The sequence below is a fragment of the Natator depressus genome, chromosome 1 (genome assembly GCF_965152275.1).
Source record: "Natator depressus isolate rNatDep1 chromosome 1, rNatDep2.hap1, whole genome shotgun sequence".
Classification (NCBI taxonomy): Eukaryota; Metazoa; Chordata; order Testudines; family Cheloniidae; genus Natator; species Natator depressus.
The window spans coordinates 341,559,980-341,587,721 of record NC_134234.1 but is presented as its reverse complement, the minus strand read 5'-3'; the positions used below and the strand labels follow the sequence as shown (position 1 = coordinate 341,587,721).

Below are 27,742 nucleotides of genomic sequence, written 5' to 3'. Positions count from 1 at the left end.
CTTTTAGAGATGCAGTGAGTAGGTCTGGCGGATCCACAGGATTTTTACAATCCCAGATGCAATCTAAATCTTTTATATGGGAATGTCATTTTTCAGTAGTTTATTTCCATTTAGTGCATACAGACACTTTGCCATTTTTAGAAAACCAAACGCCCAATGAAGCAGACTGCTGGGCAGCAAGTAGACATCTTTGTTCAGTTATCCAGTTAGATTTGCTCTTTTGAAGCTTCTCATAATCCCCAATTTCTCCTTTACCCAAGTCGTTTTGTGTAGCCAGAAAGTTTTACTGATGAAGTATAATCAGGAATTGGACGTGGCGGGCATTGAACACTATTGGTCCTGATACCACTTCCTGAGGAATTCCAGTGGTAGCTTCTCCCCGCTGGAAGGAGCGGTCATTTATTGATTTAAATGTTTAAGAACTGCACAGAGTTAACAAAGAAAAGGTTCTGATATGGACAGTCAAACAAGAGGACGCATTATGTGGAATCTGGTATTTAAATTATTAATTAGTAGCTTAGAACACAATATTCTGCATCTTGAAAGCACTTTAGAAAGTATTGCATACATTGTTATTCAAGTGCTAAATAGCATTTCTTATTACAGAGCCTCAGGGAAAGGATCTGGTGCCATATATTACTGAAGCACATGACTCATCTGCAGGAAGATCCCTGTTCAGTTGCATGCCTTTCCACGTGACACCTTGTGTCTAGGTCTGATTTGGGGTGATGCAACTCAAGGCCGATGTATTATGTGTAAGTTACATTACGGAAATGTCAGGATCTTCCTATGACACACATGGAAAATCTATCATGGCACATTGTGCGCCGCCTTATATGACGCACATTAATGGGAAACATTCTCGGCATATATGGTTCATTTATAACAATGCATTGTTAAGGATCTTCTGTGGGGAACGCTGATATTTTAATACCACAACGTAAACCACATGCAGCATCCAATGAAGTGAGCTGTAGCTCATGAAAGCTTATGCTCAAATAAATTTGTTAGTCCCTAAGATGCCACAAGTCCTCCTTTTCTTTTTGCGAATACAGACTAACACGGCTGCTACTCTGAAACATGCAGCTCTCAGTTGCCATTGTAATGGATGAGCTGATTTCTGAATTCCTCCTATATACAAAAGCCTGTTTCGATATTTCTCATCACCGGCAACACTTGGGCAAACTCCAGGCACTCATCATTTGAGCAGTACAAACACACGTACAGTAACATGGCAAAAACAGCATTACCATGGGCCTATGTTCTTACATGAACTTGGTGAATGTTGGGTAAGTAAATTTAAGATTGACAAATGATCATCTAGACACACCATTGAGAAGAGAAAATACGCTGTATAATTCCAGTTTATGTTCTTAATCGATTGATTTCATTTTTTATTGTTTAAGTGTTCAAATGCCCCAAAGAACATTTTGAGTAGTTTATATGATTAAAATAAATCCTAGTGGGCTTGATTATCAGTTCCAGCCAAGCTACTCTAAGTGTATAAAGAGGAGGAAGGATAGTCCAATTGCTAAGACACTGGCCTAGGACCTGAGAGATACGGGTTCAAGTCCCTACTCTGCCACAAATTTCCTGAGTGACCTTGGACAAGTCACTGAGCATCCCTGTAGAAGGGGGATAACAGCACTGTCTTGCCTCATAGGGGTGCTGTGAGGCTAAATACATTAAAATGATTGTGAGTACTTTGAGAACTACAGATTAAAAGCTAGGCATTATTATTATTAAGGCCACCTTTACACATCCCTGTGTTCTGGGTCTGGTCAGAGGACTGTGTAGCATAAATCAGGGCTGTTTTAACTTACATTCAGCAACCCCAAAAGGCCTTTCTGGCAGTTGAGAAGAGTCAAAGAGCATAAGTCTCAGTTCCAGTGGCTGTGAGAGGAGGTGGGAAGAGCTGGTGCAATAAAGGGATGCCCTAAGACTGTGGATTCACTGGCCAGATTTTTCAGCTTTTATGGGTTCCTTTGTGCTGTTGGAGGAGTGAAACAGTCTGTTATTTAACTGACAACTGGATCCAACTTCTTCAAAGAAGGAACCTGTGGCATTTCATCATGTTTGGCTTAAAAGTCTCTTGGAAAACTGAAGTATCGATAACATTTTGCAGAATAAACATTTTATTCATTTTCAAAATGTAAAGTCCACAATAACGAAAATAACTTTCAGCTTAATTTCGGTTTCTTAGATGCTGAAACCCAACTAAAAAGACAGTTACCTTTTCCGTAACTAGTGTTCTTAGAGATGTGTTGCTCATGTCCATTCAACTTAGGTGTGTGTGCTTGCCACATGCACTGGTGCCAGAAGTTTTTCCCCCAGCTGTATCCGTAGGGGACCGGCTCTGGCGCCCCCTGGAGTTGCGCGCACATGCTGTGGTATATAGGGTGCCACTGGTTCCCCCCACCCGCAGTTCCTTCTTGCCGGAAACTCCAACAGTGGGGAAGGAGGGTGGGTTGTGGAATGGACATGAGCAACACATCTCGAAGAACACCAGTTTTTCTTACGGAAAAGGTAACTGTCTTTTCTTCCATGAGTGCTTGCTCATGTCCATTCAACTTAGGTGACTCCCAAGCAGTACCCCTCGGAGGTGGGTAGGAGTCCATGGACGTGTAAATTGCAACACAGCTCTGCCCAGCGTCGTCCCTAGCCTGCTGGGTGATGGCATAGTGGGTCATGAATGTGTGCACTGAGAACCACGTTGCGGCTCGACAGATGTCCTGGATTGGAAAGTGTTCCAGGAAGGCTGCCGAAGATGCCTGCGTTCTGGTTGAGTGGGCTCTGACAATCGGCGGTGGAGGGACTCCTGCCAACTTGTAGCAAGTCCGAATGCAAGAGGTGATTCAGTTAGAAATCCTCTGCATGGACACCAGGAGGCCCTTCATCCTATCCGATGTAGAGGTCCGATGTTATAGATGCCCACGCAGGTAGGAAAGGAGAAAGGCGGTTGGCAAAAATGGGGGAGGGAGGATCCTGGGAACAGGTTGAGCTCGACTGAGAGGCCTGTGAAGGCTGTTGGCTAGGACGCCTCTTGTAGCTTCTGGATTTCTTATGGGGAGGCTCCTGGTGTGGGTGGCTCCCCTGGCCCTGAGGCTGCTGCAGTTTAAACCACTTGCAGGCAGGGCTGGGAACATACAGGCCCAGCATTTTAAGGGTCGTGCAGGAGTCCTTTAGGCCATGGAGCTTATTGTCCATCTGTTCCGCAAATAGGGCTTGCCCATCAAAGGGAAGGTCTTGCATCGACTCCTGAGCCGCCGTGGACAAGCCAGAGAGGAGCAAGCCAGGATGCCTGGTGCCTGGTGACGGCCGAGGCCATGGTTCGGGTGGCAGTGTCCACAGCATCCGACGCCGCTTGGAGCGTCGCCCTGGCTGTAGGCGTGCCCTCCTCCATAATAGCCTGGAACTCTTTCCTAGAAGCCTCAGGAAGAGAGCCCTCGAACTTGGCCATGGCTTGGCACATGTTAAAATCATAGCGTCCCAGGAGGGCTTGATGGTTGGCCACCCTCAACTGGAGACTAGAGGACAAATAAACCTTATGCCTAAACAAGTCTAGTCTCTTGGAGTCTTTGTTCTTAGGGGCAGCCCTGGGTTGACCTTGTCGCTCCCTGTGGTTAACCACTTCTACCACTAAGGAGTTGGGAGCAGGGTGGGTGTATAGGTACTCGGGTACCTTTGGATGGCACAAAGTACTTGCGCTCAGCCGTCTTGGAGATGGGTGGCAGAGAGGAGGGAGTTGCCACAAGGCATTAGTGATCTTAGACACCCCATCATGAAGGGACAGAGCCACCCTGGCCAGTGCTGTGGAGCAGAGGACATTGAAGAGAGTGTCTGACAGCTCCTCTAGCTCCTCCGCCTGAAGACCCAGGTTGGCAGAGACCCTCTTCAGTAGTTCCTGGTGCGCTTTAGCGTTATCCAGAGGAACGTGGGGAGGGGACCCCGTTATAGCTTCGTCTGAGGAAGATGCTGGTGCTATAGGGTCCTCCACAACCATTGGTGGCCCAGTGGCTTGTTCCCCTGCTCCTTCTTGGACCTGTGGGGTCTTCACACCAAGGCTTCGTGCACCGGAGGAGGACAGGGGAGAGAGGCAGCTGCTCTCTCCGAGGCTCCGGATAAGCAGCAGGCGGCCTGGGAGGGCTGGGTGAACCCCCACGGGTTCCACAGATACCTCGGCGCTGGCCACTGTGCTGGTTTCGGTGCCGACAATGTAGCCGGTACCGCAGCTTGTCCCGCTGTCAGGAACCTCGCTCCGAACCAGGGCTGGATCCTGAGCAGTCGCTCCCAGGTGACTAGGACAGAGCGTAACGGTGGCTCTGACCCGACCGGAGCTGGTCACTCCGCCCGGAGTCCGATCTGGAGTGGGGTCTTAGGGACCGGTAGCACTCGACAGATCCACAACCGCTTGGAGCCGGCTATCTACGTCTCACACTTGACGAGTGGTACCGGGATGAGGAGCAGGACCGGGAGTTGGAAAGGGCCCGGTGCCGGGAAGAACCCGCACATGGCGATGCCCTCCTTGGGGATCGGCGACGGTCCAAGGAATGGTAACGTCTATCCCTCGACGGGTCCCTGGAGCAGTACCATGGTCTCGGAGATTCTGGGTGCCGGGACCGGTACTCCTGCCGGGGGGCTGGTGCATGCCTCAAAGGTCTGTGCCCAGTGGCCGGCGAGCTGCACCTCGAGCCTCTCTGCCAGTGCCCAAGGTCCTGGGACTGAATGGGGCTGCGCTGTGTCTGCCTTTCACGGTCAGATGCGTGGTGGCTATGTGAGAGCGAGCGCTGGTGGGATGTTCCCCAGGATGGGGAACAGTGCCGCTGAGGTGGGGACCGAAGCATGACTGGGGAACTGCAGGAGCCAGTGTGGGTGGCACTGGGAGGGACACGATCTCCTGTGCCGCCTGAAGGACCTGTGGCGTGGATGGCACCTGGAGCTGACGGAGGCCTCTGCCGCTATCTGAGGTGGCCAGCAGAGAGCAAGCTGGGCTACACCGCTCCACCAGAGCTTGGGCCCGAGATCCCAATGTGAGTGAAGAGTTGCCCGGCCTGGGAACTCTCTCACACCCAGTCTTATCCTTTCCCTTGCGGGAGGCTGGAGACTGGCCTCGCCCCACCTTCTTGGGCTTCTTGGTCAGAGCCACGGATAGCGACTGGTGCCAGCCAGTGGATCATCCTGGTGGGGCGCTGCAGGTCATGGTACTCAGTGCCGGGTTGGAGCGTTGTTCCGGTGCTGGGGTGAGGGCCGACTCCAAAAGGAGCACTCTTAAACGAATACCGCACTCCTTCTTAGTCCTTGGCTTGAAGGACTTGCAAATTTTGCACTTCTCACTAACGTGTACTTCGCCCAAGCAACGCAGACAACTTCTGTGTGGATCACTAACGAGTATGGGCCTCTTGCAGCGATCACAGGGCTTAAAGCCTGGGGACCAGAGCATGCCCCATCCCAAGGCAAAGTCCCGTTTGGGACCTCAGAAGTCTCTAACTATAGCTAAGGGATTTATAAACACTAACAGAAACCATATACTGTACACTGTAATACAAGAGATAACTAGTTCGTACGAATGAGCAGCAACAACACTAGCTGAAGCAGCCACAGTTCCAGCACCATCACTGGCGGCAAGAAGGAACCAAGGGTGGGGGGAACTGGTGGCACCCTATATACTGCGGCATGTGCATACCACGCCAGGGGGTGCCGGAGCTGCTCCCGTACAGATACTGCTGAGGGAAAAACTTTCAGCACCGGTGCATATGGTGAACACACACACCTAAGCTGAATGGACATGAGCAAGCACTCGAAGAAGAAATACTGGTTTTAATTAGCTATTTTTAACGTCTCATATATACTGTCATGCGTAACATGTAGGTACTTGAATAAATATGAACTCATGTTAACATTCAGGCAATCTCATCCTTCTTTGTATTTTTGTAACTTGAACAAAGTCAGCCACCATCATCTGTATAGTTGAATTGTTTACTGGTCATGATCTGTGTTTAACATTCCATTGCAGATATTTATATTCTATGTCAAAAACTCAGAGCAGTATACTTGAACACAGACAAAAGTAAGACATGACACATCAGTCGATTACTGGGTCACATGAAGTGTTTGCATGCAGTCTGAAATACTGAATTTTATTGGTAAGATGAGAAGGCTTTATAATTATAATGGAATTTAATAAAAATAAACAGTTACAAATATTCCACACAACAGAAGTGAACTAGCACAGATGGACTTTTTTTGTCCTTCAATTTTTAATTAAAATTAGCATTTGAGACCTCTGTGGGAAGACAGTTACCACAATATTTACATTTGTGACTCTAGATGTATGTTATCCCAGGATATGAAGTCATAAATCAGTTTCCATCCTGCTAATATGAATGCAACATTAGAAGAACTTTACTGTAGAAGCCTGTGGCATTTATGAAATATAAAATTTGTCTCAACAGCAAAGTATTACCATAAGTGAGAAATTTGTTTACACAATTGCGTTCAGCTCCTGTACTGCTCATGTCTCAAATGTTATAGGGAGGTGTGGTACTGACTATCTTAGCCAATCTCAGAAATGCTAGTTTTAACGTTTATTTCCAAATACATTTTTTCAACTCATGAATGGGCAAGTTGTTGCATGAATTTACATTACCACACCTGACAAAAAAGTTGATATGGTTCTCTTTTAAAACACATCAGCAGTTGGTGGGGGTGGAGAGTCAGAGGGAGGGGTAAAGAATCAGATTTATGCTCCTTTTGTGCATCATTATGACACGTGGATTTGTAAATTTTAAGGCCAGAAGGGATTACTGTGATCATTTAGTCTGATCTGTTATATAATATAGGCCATAGAATTTCACCCAGTAATTCCTGCATTAAGCCCAATAATTAATTTATGGTTGAACTACAGCATATCTTTTACAAAAACATCCACTAATGACTTAAAGAATCCAAGTGCTGGAGAATAAGAAGAATGTGGCCTGAGAAGGGATTTTGTTTTTCAGCTTGTTTTCTACATTCGAAATTCAGGTCTTGTCCACTGTGTTTTCCTCAAAGACTGTGACTGTCTACACTAGAGTTTCTTGGCAATAATTTCCCTCTGTTGACAATACTGATGTGGCTCTAGAGCTAGTGTAGACAAAGCTCTGCCCTTATTCATATTGAGTAACACTTACTCACATGAGATGGTCCCATAAAGGTAACGGTTGTATCTTCTTTGCACAATTCCCTTTTCCAAAGCTGTACCTTCACATACCCAAGCACTTAAGGAGAACTCTATTTTCCCAAACATTAGCAACCCATGTTCACTAAAGAACTGTAGGCCCGGCAAGAGTTGATTCATGAATGTTACTCAGCATGGCTTCATGTTGCTTCTGGCAAGATATACCATCAATCTTGGTCTACTCCCTAGCAGATAAAAGAAAGGTCATAATCTGGTTGCTAATAAACATCAGAATACATGCTTTCAGAACCCACAGCCTGTGTGCACTCTCAATGAATCATTCCACCCTTTACAGAACAGTACAGAGACAATGCAGAAAAAGTACTGGGAACAGTTAAAATGAACGACAAAACACAGTATCTACGGTGGCTACGCTCACTAAAGAGTCTAGGGAAGTCTAGGGTCACCAAAAGGTTTCTGGTGTGCCCCAAAAGTGGGAGAAGTATAACATTTGTAAACAGCTTAAACTTGGCCTATTTTCAGTTTATCTTAAAATCTGAGGGAAAACTTCAGGGGAGTGGAAAAAAACCAAAATCAAACCAAAAAAATGTGGGTCTGTCACCATTTTGGCCTTTGAATGCTCCTCCATTTAATTTAAAATACTGGATATTTACTGGCACATAGAACACTGAACGAGAAAATTTTAGTTTTTAATAACATGAAGGGACATACCTAAATCCTTAAATTCAGGCTAAATATTCCTTGCCTGTACAAGATATGGTCATTACTCCTCCACATTAAAAGTTATATACACTTTATATTAATTAATTTAAGGGAGGATGATCCGGTGGTTAGGATGCTAGCCTGGGACTTGGGAAACCTGGGTTCAATTCTCTGCTCCACTACAGACTTTCTGTGTGACTTTGGGCAAGTCTCTCTGTGCCTCAGAGCCCCATCTGTAAAATGGGGATAGGAGTATACTGCTTGTTTTATGCAGAAGGTCAGAATAGATGATCCTAATAGTCCCATTTGGCCTTACAATTTACTCACTGGATACAGACAAACCTAGGTTCTATGGGGCCAGGGTTTTTGTGCTGGTTTTTTTTTTAACCTACTCACTGTAATAGATACAAAGTCTAGATAAAACAGCTCACGAATTTGGTGAGAATAAAGATAAAATTTTCAGAAGCACTTCAGTGACTTAGGAGTCTCAGGCTATGTCTACACTGGCCTGTTGTGGTTTGGTTTGGTTTGGTTTATGGGGGTACAAATAGCAATGTGCACCAAAGTGCTGCACTATAACTCCTCCATGTGGATGCTGCGGGAGCAAACTAGAAGGTTCCTAGCTCGCATTAATGTAATGCTCTTCAAACAGGACTACGTTAATGCGAACTAGGTCCCTTTTAGTTTGCTCCCACAGCACCCACCCAGGGGAGTTACAGTGCAGTACTTTGGTGCGCACTGCTATTCAGACGCCTCTACTCTAAACTGCAGGGCATGTAGACAAACCCTAAGTCCCATTTTCAAAAATTGCTTAGGCACTTAGGAACCTAAGTTGCTTAAGTGTTGCTGGAAATTTTACCCTAAAGCCGGGGTGGCCAACCTGTGGCTCCGGAGCCACATGCGGCTCTTCAGAGGTTAATATGCGGCTCCTTGCGTAGATGCCAACTCCGGGGCTGGAGTTACAGGCACCAACTTTCCAATGTGCTACAGGCTGCTCACTGCTCAACCCCCGGCTCTGCCCCAGGCCTCGGCCCCATTCCACTCCTTCCTCCAAGGCTCCCGCCCCTTCCCCTGAGTCTGCCATGCCCTTGCCCCTCCCTCCCCCGCCCCGAGCCTCCTGCACACCACAGAACAGCTGATCGCAGCAGGGATGGAGGGTTAGGTGCTGATCAGCGGTGCTGCTGGTGGGTGGGAGACACTGGGGATGTGGGGGGAGCTGACGGGGGGCTGCTGACTTGTTACTGTGGCTCTTTGGCAATGCACATTGGTAAATTCTGGCTCCTTCTCAGGCTCAGGGTCACTCCTGCCCCAAAGCTTTGACTTTGATGGCTTTAAGGATTTTCTAAACCTTGCCAATTGTGTTAAAAGGCATGTACATACATTAAATACACACAACTTATGGACAGGCAGTACGGTAACTAGTATCAGAGCTATAAATAAAGTTTTAAAAGGTGTTTGAGTGTATTTTGTAGGTGTGACTCCAGAACTATCAAATTAGAGTGTCACAGACAGCCTAACCATTTAAAAACAACAAGGCAAAAGGTCAAGTTAAACAAAAGACACACTATGAGCTTTTAACTCTTTGTGCTTTGGGACTTTCCCCTTCCTGCAGAAGTCTCTGTTAAAACTATTAAAAGCCAATCCCCCCCGTGATCTACCACTGTGGACGTGAGTCATAATTCGTGGGTATTTCTGTCCAATCCAGCAGAACGAAGGGCTTTTTTTGAAAAGTTCCTTCTGCTGGCACGTTTACTGAACATACCACTCCTAGGAAAGCTGAGGAGTCACAGGCCTGGCTTATACTTAAAACATAGGTTGATATAGTTTTGTCACTCAGGAGCGTGAAAAACACCCCGGAGTGATGTAGCTATGCCGACTTAATGCCTGGTGTAGACATGGCTAGGTTGATGGAAGAATGTGCATTTTGACCTAACTACCAATGCTTGGAGAGGTGGATTACCTACAGTGACAGAAAAGACCCTTCCAGCACTGTAGGCTGCATATACTTTATGGGGTTAGTGCAGTATAACTATGGCACTGTAGTCCCCATAGCATAGACAAGCCCACAAAATGACATCCATTTGGTACTGAACCTCCCCAACCTACCCAATGTGTAGATATCGTTATTGTGACACAGTAGCCCTATCTGATATTCTTTTTTGCCCTAACTTGAAGGAACATGTACTGAAATACCAGGAAAATATAGGGAGAGGCTTGTCCAGAGCAGTGGATCCACTGCCTTTTTCTGCATGGAAGTGATCATTCATGGAAAGCAGCAAGCTGTGACTGACACCCAACCACAGTGTAAGGAAGTTAATAAAATAGTGCACAATCACAAAAAGAATCATGGCAACAAAGGCTGTAGAGAAGTGAGTGTAGGTCAGACAAACAACCCCTGACCAAAAAACTAGAAATCAAGATTAAAAAGCCATAAAGACTAATTAGCTATGAACTCAAAAATTACTACTTCCCAGAAGGAATATTTCATCCCTCTTTCTCCCCCTTCTCTGAGTATTCGCTTATAGTCAGATTGTCAGAACAGCTAAACTACAAGTAATCTTCCCTTTCCAAAGAATTGGCTTGGATTGTTTCCCTGGAAGCAGATTTCTGACTCTAAACACCCAGAACATTTACTGGAGTCACATTTTAACCTTAAACACATTGTTATAAAATATTTAAGTTTTCTATATGAAAGAGTTACACACACCATAAAGTCCAGTTTGCCTGAAGTGCAATACTGTGTGCCTAAGTGAAATATGAATTAAAGCAGAATTTGAAGTGCCATCTTTACCACTGTTATTTTACATCTCGAGTGCCCATCACTTGGATGTGTTCATACGCTTCCTTGGGTTTCTTTCACAAGATATTAAACATTGGGGAGTTTCTGGGGGCTATATAAAACTACAATAGCAGGACAATTGAACCTGATAGAACAATACGGTCAACGCCGCAATGCTTGACTTACCTTAAAATCAAGGCTGTAGAGACTGACAACATCATCATCTTTCTCTCTCCGCTTCCTTTTCTGTAATAAAAGAAACCAATCATATCTAACCATTTGATTATACTGTAGATAGCATGCCTCCCCATATATATATGCTAATACACAAGGCCTGATTTCGAAACCAACTGAAAGATGCCCTCCTTACTGCACCTGCAGAACTATGGGTGAAAATAATTTCACGAGTAGTTTTGCAATGGGAAAAAGCATTTTGACTTGTCACTTTACTGCATCCACAAATCATACACTTTATAAGTTTACTTGTTCCTTTATGCTCCCCATAATTATAACTGTGAAGACAGAACCAAAACACAGCAAGGAAAAACTAAAGCAATGGAGACTGAAGTGCATTCATGTGGCAGTTAGCACTTTGAATGGATTCAGGCATTTAGTTAATAAAATCAGATACTTTTTATGGTTTCCAAGCTCAGCAGTTAATAACAAAGCTGGGATTTTCAAAGGAGTCTAAGGGAGTTAGGTGCCAGGTCCCACTGAAAGTCAATAGGAGTTGGGGTTCTAGAACCCTGAAGGGGATTTAGATGATACCATTATTCCCAAGATGTACCCCAACCTGCATGGATGGGCTCCTCAGAGGAGCCTAAGGAGGCCTTGAAAATCCCAGCAATGTTGGTGAGAGTAGAACTTGGGGTATAAGGGTAGCTTCTAGTTCCCCTTCTGGATTCCAAGAACCCCACATTTTATTTTACAGTGTTTTCATTACCACTGGGCAACTCTTTCCCACCCCAATAAGTCTTCTTACCAGTCCATATTAGTCAGACAAATTTATGTTTAAATATTAATTACCAAAGCACAGAAATACATTCGCTCACATTAGTATTTTCCTTCCTCAGCAGTTTAATCTAACCAGAGTACCAAACAGAAGTTAGAATTTCCATGGTTTTCAGTCATTTTATTCTGTCTGAATATTTTAGTTCTAAAAGACAATACACAAACTCTCCAGTAGGGTGACTGAGGTCCACTTGCTGATTGAGGAAAAGCTTCTTATAAAATATATGTATAGCATTTCATTTGTGAGGCTTATACGGAACTCGATGTCATTATTTCAGAAGAGATTTTTGGCCGGGTTGATAATGTGTGCAGGTTCATACTTGTTTTTTAGGTTAAGTTCAATAAAAAGTTCAAAATAGATTTTTGACTAGAACTTGCAACAATACAAGACTTTAAGACACCACATCTTTTTGGTTTGAAGATTCCCCCCTCCCTTTATGCAAGTCAAGTATATTAATGTCTTCAACACACAGCTCTGGACCCAGCCCCGGGCTCTGAAGCAAAGCCAAAGTTTTGTTTTTAAACTGGCTAGACTTGGATAATAAGTACTGCATTGCCCAGTTCCCCTGCCCAACATAGTTTCATTCAAAACTCAGACATTTGACTACAGAGCCAGCTGTATCATTCTTACATGGCACCAGGACAGAAACAGATTCCAAAAAGCCCACCTGTTCAAACTGCTCAAACCAGAAGGCTTAACCAGCATAGCAGAAGGAAAACCATGATAAATACTGTTCTCTGACATTATGTGTCTGGCTAGCAATAGTCACAATCAAAGAAATGATATGTAAACCCTCTTGAGAAAAGGTCGTGTGGAAAATATATTCCTATGAAAGGTATTAGTCTGTAAAAAAGTCAGGAAGTATTATTCAGGCTACCACAGAGGTATTGAAAAAAGCATGAGCATTTTTTAAATGAAACTCTTTGAGGGAAAAGTCTTTCCAAAATAAGTAAGCAAAACAGCATAAACAGACACAGAAGAATGCCATTAATATTTGTATTAAATAACCCTCAGGGATGGAATGTAAAGATCCAGTAATACATCATAGAAAAGCAGCATTTTTCAGTCTGCAAACAATTCTAGTCATCCTATTCCCCCCCACTCATTCTGTATTACTAGGAACATTTGCATGAAAATACCTGGCAAATACCTAAAGAACAAAGATCCTTTCTGCTGCTTATTGTCAACCTGGAAGTCCTAGAAGAAGAATAGAACTTCAGGTGAGGAATGTGCGTCAGGACCGAAACTCCCCAAAGATCAAAAACCCTGTTTTCAGACAAATGTCTCTTGTATCAAAAACAGTATGTTGTTAGCAGTGTTGTTGTAGCCCTGTTGGTCCCAGGATATGACAGAGACAAGGTGGGTGAGGTAACATTTTTTATCTTTTACCTCACCCATCTTGCCTCTCTAAAAACAATATGGTCAGTATTGGTTCCAAACACGAGAACATGTGAAGGTTTCCAATGAGCAGGTCTCACATCAATGCCAAGGTTCAACCCAACTTTCAATGGGATTTACCCACAGACCCCTGGGCCCTTATTGTGTACAGACATTGGAAAGTTAGAAAGAGGAGGAATGCAGGCATGGAAGTAGGGGAGGAGTTTGGGTTAGGAGGCTCTGTTGCCCATTTGAACCAGAGAACTAGGCCAGGTCTACACTATAAACTTCATCGGCATAACTATGTCACTCAGGGGTGCGATGAGGTGTCATGTGGTGACCAATATATAGGTATGCCAGTAAAATACCCTTGTGTAAATGCAATTACCCCAGCATAGCTTATTTCACTTGGGGAAGGAGGGGCCTTGGCTGGAATAAGCTCTAGTGACAAAATTAGTTTTGCTGGTATAGCTGCATCCACATTAGAGGTACTTTGCTGATAAAGTATGCTGGCATAACTATACTGGCAAAGCCTTCCAACTGTAGATGTGGCCCTGGACTCTGCAGCAAGGGTGGGGTCTCGTGGGCAACAGGACCCAGGCATTCATCCTCCATTATCCATGCCCTCTTTTAGCTGTTTTTGTCACATATCCAAGCTCATTTAAATAAAATTGGGCCGTCCTCTATACATGTGAGCCCTCCTTACAGTTGATAATTCTGTGGAGGAAAGTCCCAGTCTGAAGTATTTCCTCAGGTCCGTCCAGAACTTGTCCCTAGCAAGTCACAAGCAGCTTGCCAGAAAGAGAAGCTGCCTCTAGAGCAGAGCTGAAGTTCTAGGGTGCCCACTGGCTCTTCAGGATGAAGGAGAAGCTATATGCACTGAGATTAAGAGCAGGTAATTGAGATTGATAGTGGAAACTGATGGCAGAGTTTAGATAAACAGTTAACTCATTCAACACCAGTCTCCTTGCTTTTTGGAGTTTACATTGGTGGGGTATGAAATCTAGCAACACTTACTCTAATTTAGAGTTAGAGAATAAAACATGAGTATACAAACAGCCAAAATGAAAAGCAGAGAAAAACATACATAGAAAATAGAGATAAATAAGTTCATTGCTTCAAATGCTTTCAATTTGTGATGCTGGAGCAGGATCATTTGAGAGGATATAATTTGTAGAGCTAACCACTGTGATTAAAAAATGAATATTAAGTTAATCTGTAACCATCAGATAAAACCTTAGAAAGTTTTTTTTTTTAAGTCAGCTTTTTATTTCCCCTACTTCACTGCATTATTATTCATACAACCTTATAAACATAGATGACACTTTAATGTCCATGCCCTGAAGAGTGACCAATGTAAGGCAAGCCAAAGATGGCAGTAGGGAGAATATAGGACAAGGGTTACCACAGTAAGGCTTTTGGGTGCTTCCGTTATTATACCCATAAATTAGCTACACCTTTTCAGTATTACAAAATGTTACTTCTGCAGTCCTATTCCAAACCCTGTTTCGAGTACCAGCTCAGTCACGTTTACCCTGCTAAGTGATCAAAAGCTGTAGCCTAAATAAAAACGGCAGGTACCATCTTGATACTCAGAGAACCACAAGCATACAGTCAAGTTAAGGCCAACAACATAATAGAGCCATCAGCTCTATTATGTACGAGTCACTAGTCACTCAAGAGTCTCAGAATGGCTCAGTGAGGAAGTGTTCATATTTGCCTAACGAGAAAGAGAACAATATGTTTCTTTCTTCCTTATCCAGGAAGAAGGAACCTGATTTATTTAGATTATTTCTGATTGTTAACAACCTTTTGCCATACAAATATAGCGCATGCTTTACTCACCAGAGTGAAGTCCCACTGCGGCCCAGGAGTTAGAAATGTGAAAGAGCTGCCTCGTCGCAGAGGATATCTGTGTGTTGAGAATGTATAAAGGTAAATAAAATATGGGTTGTTTTAGCAATTGAGAAAATAGCTACAATTCACTCCCCCTTTCCCTGTTCGTTGTTTTAAAATCCTGTGGTGTAACAACATCCCATGCTAACACTGTCAAATCTGAGCAAGTGTCCCAAATCAGCTCTAAATACTTGTAACCTCTGTGACAAAACACATTTCCTGTGGATTTTTTCAACTCAAGGTAATCAGCTCACAATAGCCAAAGTCCAACATGAAGTACCTCATTCCAAATGGATGGAACCTGACCCGGAACAGAACCATCCCAAGGGGGTAGACCATGCTAAAAACCCCCCCCAATATCAGGAGGATACCACCTGAGATTCAGTCTTTTGTTTCTGAATTCTCCCTCACAGGCACAACTCTGTAACCTGAAGAGAGGCTAAGACTTGAGAGGATGCCCGAACAACCTTGACTGTTTTCTGACAGATCAGAACGCTGCTACTTGTTAACTTAATCATAGAAGACCCTGCCAGGACTCTGAGAATCCGACTCAGGTGCCAAATCCCCTAAAACCTCCCGTATGAAAAAAACCATGAGCCTCAGGCTACACCTACACTACAGCACTTACTGCGGCTCAGCTGCACTGATACAGGTGCACGTGGTAGCAATTGTGATGGAGACAATCGAAGAGAAGCTGTAACTATGTCTCTCCTGCCGACATAGCTCTGTCTACAATGGTGCTTAGGATGGTATAATTTACATCGCTCAGGAGTGTGGATTATTCACACCCCTGAGCGACATAAATTATACCGAAGTAACCTGTAGTGTATACAAGGTCTCAGACTTCTCTTCTGATGGGTTTCTGGGTTAAAGGATTACAGGCCACAGAGACAGTGGGTGAATACTCCACTCCTTATGAACAATTTTGTCTGGGGCAAGAGGAGCACCTCTTGAATCTCAATCTCACCCCCATTTGCCATCTATTTATTATTAATTACATTATCATAGTGACCATGAACCCTTCTCAAGGACCAGGTCCCCATTGTGATAGGTGCTGTATAAAAACAGAACAAAGACAGTTCCTGCCCCAAATGGGTTACTCTCAAAGTAAAAGATGAGAAACAACAGATGGCTATAGACAGGGGAGCACAATGAAACAGTATGAGTCACCATGACTAAACAGGTCAAAATCTGAACCAATCAGCTATACTACATTATAACTTTCTTAACTATACAAGTTTAGGAAACTAAACATCCCACACCAATCCTGACAGAGAGAAGTAAAAACATCTGGCCTCATTTTCCATTGTCAATGGAGTTGAAATCAATGCAAACTGCAGGTCCGCTGCATCTTGAAAATGAGGCTATCAGTTTTTGCATAAACTTGCAACTGAGAATTGAGGCTTGCTCTTTCAATAAGTCATCCTCATCAACAAAGCAAAACTGTCGAAAAGCAATATATTCAGAACAAGGTTAAATAAAAATATCCTGGGACCGACACGGCCACACCACCACTGTATCCATCTAAGTCATTCTACAGTACTACAGCTGACCCAACAAGTTGTGTTCCAAGTTTCACTGCCCAGTGGATTTAACGTACATTTCCAGCAACATTTCGTTTATTCTGAACATCATATTAAGAGACACTTTTGCCCAAAGTTTAGTTTCTGCATCTCAAACTACTAGTCCTAAACAATGAGTTGTTCCCTCTTTCTGACAGCCAGTTGAATCAGCTAATAGGGCAGATTTTACTGTGCTGCGTTTTCTCTGTGAGCTTGTGACTAGCGCTAGTTTGAAAATGTTGGACAAAATATAGTTTCATCAGAAAATTCCAATTCACTGGACTGAAATGTTTAACCGAATCTATTACAGATTCCGATTTCCCTTAGCACCTACATGTGGTGTTTAGATGCTGCTTGTAATTATTAGAACTGGGAGCACTGGCTGTTGGGAGTCTGAAAGGACAGGAAACAGGAAGGAAGGAGGGGAAGTTGAGGAGGCGGCGTGAGAGCTACCGAGGGTGCAGCAGCAGCTTGGTAAAGAGGTTTCCACTTTAAAAATAAAGTCCTATTGAAGTTTGTTAGTACCTTGCCTGGTCGCTACAACATTTTGGAGATGAGGATGGATCTTCTGCCTCTGAACCCACCTGCACCCTTTCTGCAAAGCCCAGGTGAGCCTCCAATTGCTTTTACTGCCTAGATCCATATGTTTGAGACTTATCTGCTTGCAATCACTGCTACAGAGATTTCTGAAATAAGAAAGCATGCTCTGCTAATCCACTGCCTTGGAGCAGAAGGGCAGCATATATTTTACACTTTTCCCCTTGACGATGATAAATATGAGACTGTACTCACTGCATTAAAGAACTTTTTGTGCCAAAAGTGAATGTAGTAGCTAATCGCTACAGATTTCGCCAGCATGAGCAGAAAACAGGGGAGACTATAATAAAGTATATTGCTTCCCTGAGGAGTCTGATTGTAACTTGTGACTTTGGGAATATGGCAGATGAGATGATTAGAGACCAGCTCATTGAGAAAACAACCATGCTTCGTGTAAGAGAACACTTACTTCTAGAACCCACAACTTACACTAGAAAAAGCAATAACCATTGCTACTCAGATTGAGTCAGCTCAGCTGAAGCCAAAATAATGAGTATGGATACAGGAGGCACAGTCCAGGCTGTGACTCCTTTGCAGAAAAGTTCACTATCACTGCAGACAAATGATTACAAGAGGAAAACTAATGGAAAACCACCGAATCAGCAAATTCAAAATACAGTAAAAGCATGCTTTTGCTGTGGATCCCCACAACACCTTGCAAGCTACACAGGATGTCCAGCAAAAGTAGCTCAGTGCAATCATTGCAAAAAGATTGGGCATTTTACTTAAGTACGTCACAGCAGCCAGTTCAGTCAACAGGTGCATGCAGTTACAATACCAGACGTTACTGTGCCGAGCGTGGACAAAATCACTACTGCACATATTCCAGAACAAAGTGCACTGTAAACGTTTCCACCATACCCTTAGGCACATCACACTCTAATCAGTTAATGTTGGACACTGGCTCAGCAGTATCTATACTACCTGATTCCATCTATTTGCATTATTTTAAAGATGTGCTCTTACTGAACCCAAACTTAACTTGGTGTGCTATTTGAAAAACCATATTCCAGTACATGGCTGCCTGTCAGTAATAGTTAACTTTTGGGGATTGCTGTGTAACTGAAGAGTTCTACATTGTCCACAAAGGCACTCCTATCCTTGGCAGAGATTTAGTGGCTGTTTTAAATCTCAGAGTAGTTAATGGATGAATTGATCTTCCTCAGCAAAGCACTCTTGCGGTACACACACCAGTTTCAGCTGGGACCCAACAGCAGGTTGAGGAGAAACTCGGCTGTGCTTATGGGTTTCTGCATAAAGTTAAAATGCAGAATAATGTGATGCCTGTAGGACAGAAGTTACGGTGCTTAGCATTTTCAGTCAGGGAAGCTGTTTCAGAGGAAATTAGAAAAATTGTTCAAAAGGACATTATTGAAGAGATTGACTCCTCGGAATGGGTTTCACCTATAGTAGTGACACAGAAGAAGGGTGGAGGCATTCACCTTTGTGTGGACTTAAGGGAGCCAAACAAAGCTATTGTGATTGACAGCCATCCTCTTCCTCACATAGAAGTAGTATTTGCAGAACTCCATAGTGCAAAGATGTTTTCTACTTTTGATTTGCAGATCACATACTACCAGGTTATGTTGCATGAAGATAGCAGAGACCTCACAGCATTCATTACACATGAGGGACTATTTCTTTTTAAACGTGTTCCATAGGGTCTCGCATCTGCCCCAAGTGCCTTCCAAAAAATAATGTCATTGATTCTGAAGAATCAACATGGAGATCAGTGCTATCTGGATGATATTATCGTGTTTGGAAATACTTCTGAGGAGCATGACAATAACCTGCAGTCTGTACTAAACTGCATCAGCAAAGCAGGCCTCAAGCTCAATAGGTCCAAATGCAAATTTAGACAAACTGAACTCTCCTTTCTGGGGCATACAATTTCACAGGCTGGACTAAAACCTGATCCAGATCATATCCTGGCAATTTCAAATGCTCCTCCTCCAACAGATTTGCCAACCTTACGTTCCTTCTTGGGTCTTACCTCCTGGTATTCAAAATTCGTTCCCAATTATGCTTCTGTCATTGAACCATTATGAGAATTACTACGGAAAAGTTCAACCTTAGTGTGGACAATGGATGCACAAGCTAGGTGAAAGACTTGATTGTACATAGTCCAGTACTTGCACTATTCACTCCTGCATTGCCCACAATTGTAACTACTGATGCTTCTGATCATGGACTTGGGGCTGTCCTCACGCAACTTCATAAGGACAACACAGAGAGGATTGTTGCATTTGCTTCAAGGACACTAAGTAATGCTGAGAGGAAATATTCTACAGTCGAAAAAGATGCACTTGTTTGTGTCTGGGCTACTGAAAAATGGAGAACTTACACACAGACCACAGCCCTTTGACGACGTTGCTCACCATGAAAGGACTGGGAAGAGCAGGATATCATATTGCTAGATGGTCTGCAAGACTACTCTCTTTCAATTATGAACTGGAATATAAGCTTGGAAACCAAAAAGGGGTAGCTGATTGCCTTTCTCGCCTGCCTTTGCCTTCACCAGATGGTCCACCGGAGGATGAGGATGTAGCAGTTGCGCTTATTACAAGCACTCTTACTGCAGTTACAAAAGAACAATTTCAAGCGGCTTGTTCAGTGTGTACAATTCAACAAAAACTATGGGAATTTCTGACAAAGAGATGGCCCAGTAACCCTAAAAACCTTGACCCAGTTTTGCTGCCTTATTTTAGAGTTTGGGATGAACTTTCTTTGCTTGATGGTTGTGTGCTACGAGGTACACACCAGCTACTTGTGCCAGAAGAATTACAGTCAAAACTCATACAGCTGGCACACGATACTCATCAAGGAACTGTCAGAACAAACAACGACTACGGGATCTGTATTGGTAGCCAGGGATGGACTCTCAAACTGAAGCACTCATAAAATCCTGTGTCACTTGCCAAATGCATGATAAGACAGCAGTGACATGTACCCCTCCATTACAGCCTGTTCCTCTTCCTGAATCTGCATGGGAAAAAAGGGGCGATTGACATTGTAGGACCCTTTGATACTGCTCCAAGTGACTGCCGTTATGCCATCACTTTAATAGACTATTTCAGTAAATGGCCTGAGGTAGCGTTTACATCACAAATCTCTTCTGCTACAGTAATTAAGGTCCTCTCTTCAGTTTTTAGCAGGGAAGGTAATCCCAAAGAACTGGTTTCAGATAATGGTAGTCAATTTACTTCCCTGGAGTTTGAAACTTTTCTAGCAGAGAGGAACATTTTACACAGAAGGTCATCCCTATACTACCCTCAAGCCAATGGGGAAATTGAATGGTTTAACAGAAGTTTGAAATAGAGTTTGCAAACGGCTGAACTGGAAGGGCAATTGTGGATAACCTTCACTACTGATTTCTTGCAAGCATACCGGGCTCCACGACATGCCACAACGCAAAGATCACCCGCAGAGTTACTGCATGGGAAACAGATGAATACTAAACTGAACATTGCTGGATTGTTGGGGAAGACAAGAGAGGCTATTTTAGAAGAACTAGTGACAGAGGGCCACAAAGACAGACATGTGGAGTGATAGTTTCCTACAGCATTCACAAAGGACTGAAATGGAGCACATGGCCCTGGAAAGAGACATGATGCAGAGGCAACCAGCTGTGATGGAACATCTTTGTTACAAAGCTCAAGCATTGCACCCCAGCCTTGTGTTGTCCTGCAAATTATGGAAAACACATCATATTGGGACCACCATTTCAACCACTCTCATTACTGGTCTTTCCCACAAAAATCAACCACTCTGGAGATGAAGAACTCACTGAAGCGCGTCATCTACAGAATTTGAGAGCACTCCGTCACTTGGCCATGTCATAGCTCTATTGTTCTTGAATTTAAAAAATACAACAAAAAACAAAAACAAACAAAAATCTTAAAGTAGTGTAATTTGTTCCCTATGTTATTTGTTAACACTATATTTTTTGGTACAACTCTGCTGAAGAGTTTCACGGAGGTACAGCTTAACCCTACCCCCACAGCATCAACTCCCAGTAAAATCAATGCACAACATTTCAGTCATTGCCTTGATTATACCACCTTCCTTACCCACAACTGCACCTTGGCCTCTAAGTAGGAAAAAAATGCATCACTGACGCTGTTTCCCTGACCCCTTGGGGAATTTCTCAGCAGCACCCTCTCTGGCTGTCAGAGTTTACGGCCAGAAGGAACTGACCTCCTATATATGTCTCTCTCTGGATGGAGGTAGCCTGTGATGTGTATCTATATCACAGGCCACCTCCATCCAGCACCCATCCATAATGGTCAGAAAGCCTGTCCACCCCCTGCTCCCACTGATCCATTAATGTCCACAGGGTCTGCAGGGGGAGGGGTGTGCAAAAATTCCCTTGGTCATTCCAGAAAACAGGCCTGAGTTATTAAAGACCCTAGCATCCTGGACCTTTCCAGACCACCCCATGAACAGTGAACTTTCTGTGGTGATCAACCGGGCCTTGCAGTACCTGGGAGAAATACCCCTCCATGTTGATGAAGTCTTTGGGTTGATGTAGGGGGCAAAGAATAGGCATGTGTCCAATCAATAGCTCCATACAGTGTGGGAAGCGCATCTGTGCAAAGCCATCAATAACCTCCTGTGCACTGTTAAGCTTTATGACATGGCACAGCACCACCCTTCTCATAGCTTTACAAACATCCATGACAACAGCCCCAGTGGTTGATCTACCAACACGCAACTGGATCACTATCCTGCATCACTATCCTGCATCACTATCCTGTCCCACCTGCCAGTGCTAGTCAACTGAGCCCAAAGGGCAATCCACTGAGTAAAGCTGCTCCAGATAAACGCCCGGCAGAAGTAACTGCTTGATTTCATCGATCTGCTTCTCCTTCTCCTGCAGCTGTATTGCTGCGGCATAAGACATCCAAAGACTAAGCCCTGGCTGGGATGATTTAGTTGGGGGTTGGTCCTGCTTTGAGCAGGGGGTTGGACTAGATGACCTCCTGAGGTCCCTTCCAACCCTGATATTCTATGATTCTATGATTCAAAGCCCTACGGAGCCACAGAGCCAAATCCATCTGCCTACGCGACTGTCAATACAGATGTGTCATCCTGTTCATGATCATGGTGCTTAGCAATGCATTTTCCATGTTGCCAGACAGCTGTTCAAAAATGGCACTGAGGCAAAATATAGCTGAATTATGGGATGCCACGAGAGGAATCATGGGAGTTTGTTAGTTTGACCCCAAGCCCAAGATTTCCTGTAGCTTTTGATAGGCACCCTACAATGCATGACAAGAAAAATCAGAGCATAGAGTTGTACATAGCACATTGCACCATAGGATATCTGTCCAGAATGCTGCACGGTTAATTTGAACAAGCGCAGAGGTGCATGGATGCAAGGCTTAACATGGAAAATACCATAACAAAGCAGGGTGGAAGCACTTCAGTTTGATATAGTTAAATTGCTGCACTTAGAGTGAACAAACTAATCCGATATAACATCCCCAAACAGAAAAGCTTTTAAGGTACGTCTATACTGCAGCTGGGAACGAGCCTCCCAGCCGGGGTTGACAGACACGGACTAGCTCAGCTTGAGCTAGCACACTAAAAATAGCAGTGTGTATGTTGTGGTTTGGGTGGCAGCTCAGGCTCTTGAGCCCACATGACCCCCCCGCATCTGAGCTTGGGTGGCTGGCCCAAGTCTCCCCCAGAACGGCAACATCCACACTGCTATTTTTAGCACAGTAGCTGAAGCCAAGCTAGTGTGGGAGTCTGTCTACCCAGGCTGGGAGGCTCGCTTCCAGTGGCAGTGAGGACAGACCCTTAGAGACCAATTTTCCTGAACAACTTGGTGTTGCAGAAAAGTAACCCCCTCCCCCTAAGAAACCCAGAAGTGAATGACTAGTACCTGTGGTTAGAGTTATTCATTCTGATTCCTGAAAGGAGACTCCTCTTAATAGATAATTATCTTGTATCGTTCTTCCCAGTATCCCTCCCTTCATGATAGACTGAGCAGATACAGCTGGAGGACAGGCAGGCACACAAGTAACATGCACCAAGCATTTTCTCCAAGTTAATGAGGGGCTTGAAGAACAATGGAAAGAGACCACTAGTAGGCTGAAGCAGGGAGCATTTTGTTTTAAAAGAACATTTTTTCCCTTGGCTCAGATTAACTTTGGAGGGAGAACAGGGGGAGTTAGGTGAACAAGTTAAACATTTTCCAGATGTAAGAGCTGCAACTATACTCTGCAGAGGCAAAGCTCTCCAAACTAGAGAAAGGATATTGAGACTGCCCGAAAGTATAGAGAAATCTGCTTTGGTGTGCTCTCTCGGCTTAAGGAAATGAGGTGCTTACCAAAACCAGACAAAAATAATTCCACCAGTCTTGTTATGCCTACCTTTTCAACAGTGCTTAAGAACATATGATTCTGTATTAAAAAGTGTGTTGCCTACTACAGTCCTGATTTCCACGCTAAAGGTACATGTAGCTTAATGGCCAAAATGCAATCCAAAAAGGAAAAATGGGGCTTTAGCATTGTATCTGAAAGGTAATCTGCAAAGGATGCACAAAATCAGACACCCATATTTACGCAGTCAAAAGGGACCAAACCAGGTTTGGCAACATAGCAGGGAGGAGACAAGTGGCCCCAATAACCCTCCTGGTGGAAGTTTGGGCAATTTACTATATAACATATCACTAAAGATAAAAAAGCCTAGTAGATTGGTTCTAATGTGAAACAATCAAGAGTGACAGATTACATGTCTAAGGAAGTATTGTCATTGTTCAGTGTCTTCCTGGACTAAACAGTAGGACCTTCTGATATACCCAAGTGGCTTCTACTGAAGATAACAGGAGCTATGAGCCCATAGAATTGCCCTCAGAATTCGATCCCGGACAACAGCAGGCACTATCTAGGCCAATGATCTCATCTCAAAACTAAATGAGATGATGTCCTTCAAAATTGCAGTTCAAAAGGGGTAAAGAGTAGTGCTCAGCAACATGCAGCCATTTCTGTAACCCTGCCAGCTACACGGACATTGCAGATGGACACATCTGCAGTATATTTTCTGTAATCATTTAGGAGGATCTTAGAAACACAAATGTTTCGGTCAAATTATTTTCATAATGGTTACCTAGCATGTTTATACTGATTTTTTGACTGTCTGAAAAGAAAGTCTTCTTTGTTTCAAGTCTTGTTGGCAGGGGGTGGGAGAAGGACTGTGTACAGAATGTTGAGAGTATCAGGTGTCTGTGCCTTTAATCCCGTATGACCAGAATAGCACATGTAAAACTCTAAAAGGTGTACAAAATGGGCATCCCAGGTTGGATTTGGATTTGTTGGATTAGAGTATATATAGGCTTGGCAGAATTTGACTTTTTTAAAAAACAAACAAACAAACAGTTTTGACAGATAATATTGATGTATTTTTTCTGATTATCAATTTAAATTTTCACAGTTGCAGGAAATTATGGGCGTTAGACAATAATTATTTAATGACAATATCTAATAAGCTGTCAAGCAGCATTTTTCTTACTTTGTCAATCTGTAAATTTCTATTATTATTGCTGGAAATATTTTTGTTTGTTTGGATGTGTGTGGCTATATCCTTTACTGATAACAATCAAATCCTTCCAACCTTAAGTATATAGCACAGCGGAGCCTGTACCTATCCTGGCTAATGCAACTTCTTTCCCACTCGTATTTAATGTAGCTTTCTTCCTCCATGTTGTTTTTTTTTTACTTTAAGTCTGTACCATTTGGTCAGCATCACTGAGTCAGTCTGCACCCATTCTTTGTACTTATATTTCATGGCTTATCCAGGAAACTGCAGAAACACTTTGATCTGGCAGTTCCCTTAACCTTAAGTCCAACTAAAGATCCAAAATAAATTCTTTAGACTGGGCAGCAATTCTTTATTTCCTTCCCCTCTCACTCCCAAACTTTTTTTGTTTTCACCGCAGCTTGCTTGTAGTTTTAAATACAAACCATTCACATCAGTTAAATGCTATTTGATTATGTATATTACAGGAATACAAGCATTTTGAAACCGGTAGATTACCCTAGTGAATGACATTTCATTTGAGATCTCAAAAAGTACAAGAAAAGACTTCATACTTATGCCTTTGAATCTTAATTTAAAATCTAACAAAAAGAGCCTCTTTTGATTTCCCACCATTTAAAAAAATGTCTATTTCAGCAGTAACCAGTGGCCCCAATCAGGAACCCCCACGTGCTAAGCAGCATAAAAATGGAGACTAAGGTTCTTGGGGCAGCACTTGCCCCTGCTTCCCATATCTAAGACGACACCTAGAAAAAGAAAACCACCTTAGGAGAAACTAGTTGACAGAAGCACTTGAAATCCTGGAGAGAAAAAAATGAGGTGGAAGATCATCGTACGATCACTGCTCATAGGGAAATTGCACTGGTAAATTCTACATTGAGTCTAATTCATTCACTGCCATCAATAATACCATTTATAGTAGCACAAAGAAGTACTAAGGACACTTTGCCTTGATTATATAGAAAGCCCAAAATGATGCTCTACTTTCTGGCAATTTGTTTTGGTAGAGCTACTCCCCAACTTTCTGGTAGTATCAGCAAGGGCATCACCCTTTGCAACTCTGGTGCAATTAGTAATCTAGTAGTAGCCTGAGCTTTCAAATAGCAAAGCCATGAAAAAAAAGGTCTGCTGGGTGATGTAGTTAAACAGTGAACATAAGAAAACCTACATCCAACTACTACTTGGATAGGACCCTGTGCTGCTGCTACTACTGATCTCAGAACTTCTTGTACTTTTCAGACACCCTGGAATAGCCATTAAATTGGGGTGAGCAAAGTACAGCCTGAGGGCCACATCCGGCCTTTCAGATGTTTTGATCCGGCCCTCAAGCTCCAGCTGGGGAGTGGGGTCGGGGGCTTGCCCTGCTCCGCGCGTGCCGTGACTCTGCGCAGCTCCTGGAAGCAAAAGCATGTCCCCCTTTCGCTCCTACATGTAGGGGCAGCCAGGGGGTTCTGCACGCTGCCCCTGCCCCAAGCACTTCCTCCACAGCTCCCATTGGCCTGGAACCATGGCCAATGGGAGCTGCAGGGGCGGTGCCTACAGATGGGGCAGCGCATGGAACCATATGGCCGTGCCTCCGCGTAGGAGCTAAAGGGGGGACATGTCGCTGCTTCCGGGAGAGCCATCCAGAGCCTGCACCCCTGACCCCCTCCCACACCCCAGCCCCATGACCCAGCCCTGACCCCCCTCCCGCCCTCCAAACCCCTCGGTCCCAGCCTGGAGCCCCCTCCTGCACCCCAAACCCCTCATCCCCAGCCCCACCCCGGAGCCCGCACCACCCCCACACCTCCCCCAACGCCCTGCCCCAGCCCAGAGCCCCCTCCCGCACCCTGAACTCCTCATTTCTGGCCCCAACCCAGAGCCTGAACATCCAGCCGGAGCCCTCACGCCCTCCCACACCCCAACCCCCAATTTCGTGAGCATTCACGGCCCACCATACAATTTCAATACCTAGATGTGGCCCTCGGGCCAAAAATTTTGCCCACCTCTGCATTACATTGTTCTTCTATATTGGAACAAATTCTGTTTCCTGAGGAAGCTTCTTTAACCACCTTGAGCATGTCTAACCCACAAAGAGGGTACAGGCTGAGAGTGAACTGTGGTTTTCTCTTTTCAAATTTGCTTCTGTGTTTTGGTGGAACGTTATGGCCACTTGTTTTAAGAGGTTAGCTATCATTGTTGACCACATCAGCAGATAAGGCCAGAGTAGATTAACCAGACACTGCTATCCTTGGATAATTGCAAAATTGACCTCCACATAGCTGTGACTTGGCCATCTTTCCCCAATAAATATGGCAATCCCCATACACTGACCACAATTTCATCACTAAGGCCTTATCTACACTAATGAGGTAAGTCGACTTCAGTTACGCTAGTTAAATTATGTAATTGAAGTCGATATAGCTTAGATCAATTTACAGTGGTGTCTACACCTTGCTATGTCGGCAGGAGACTGTCTTCCATTGACTTATCACATCTTCACCAGACCCGCTAAATCGACGCCACTGCATTGATCGCAGCGGCACCGATTTAGCACATAATGAAGACAAGCCCTTAGAGTCTCATATCTTTTCACTGCAGACTTCCGCTATGGTCCAAGGATCTTCCTTCCAGTTTCCCTTCAGGCTTCCCTCCCCAATGGGATATCTATTCCAAGCCAAGATTTAGTAAACGCGATACTCCCTAACAATTGTTGCTAGGATGTGGCTTCTAGCCTCTCTACAAAGGAAAAAGATGATAATGAATTTCCAGTAGTATTTTCAGCAGTCCACTCCTCCCCCCCCAAAATCCCTTAAACTATTCTGGTTGCTCCAAAGTTGTGAGTGAACTACTGTGTTTGGTGCACAAGGGCAGTTTTTTTGGCTTACAGTTGTTGCAGCACCTCATCTGGCATGTTTTGTAGCGCACTCTGCTCTGGGAAAAATATATTTGATGAGTGAATAGGTTGTAAGGATACTGTTCTGGAGCTCCTTCAAAACCAAAGGAACACATCTCCGACTTCTTCTCTGGCAGGAGAGCTCAGATTTTCTTCTTCATTTTCTAAGACAAACATTCTAGAGAGTCTATGGTTGTACGGAAACAGTGGATGCATAGAT

General features: G+C 44.0%; 1 protein-coding gene across 2 annotated transcripts in view; it reads right to left on the bottom strand.

The window, feature by feature from the left end:
* Positions 1-27,742, bottom strand: part of NET1 (neuroepithelial cell transforming 1) — a 63,758-nt gene that overhangs the window by 14,958 nt on the left and 21,058 nt on the right. Inside the window, exons 1-3 of one of the 2 annotated variants that reach the window (XM_074942714.1) lie at positions 22,993-23,027; positions 14,893-14,959; positions 10,845-10,904 (exon numbers count right to left, since the gene is read on the bottom strand). In XM_074942714.1, the coding sequence (XP_074798815.1) occupies positions 10,845-10,904; positions 14,893-14,959; positions 22,993-23,012 (147 nt within the window). In that variant the 5' untranslated portion in view covers positions 23,013-23,027. Of the gene's footprint in view, positions 1-10,844; positions 10,905-14,892; positions 14,960-22,992; positions 23,028-27,742 lie in introns of those variants that run through there. The other variant, XM_074942713.1, reaches the window with a different exon arrangement.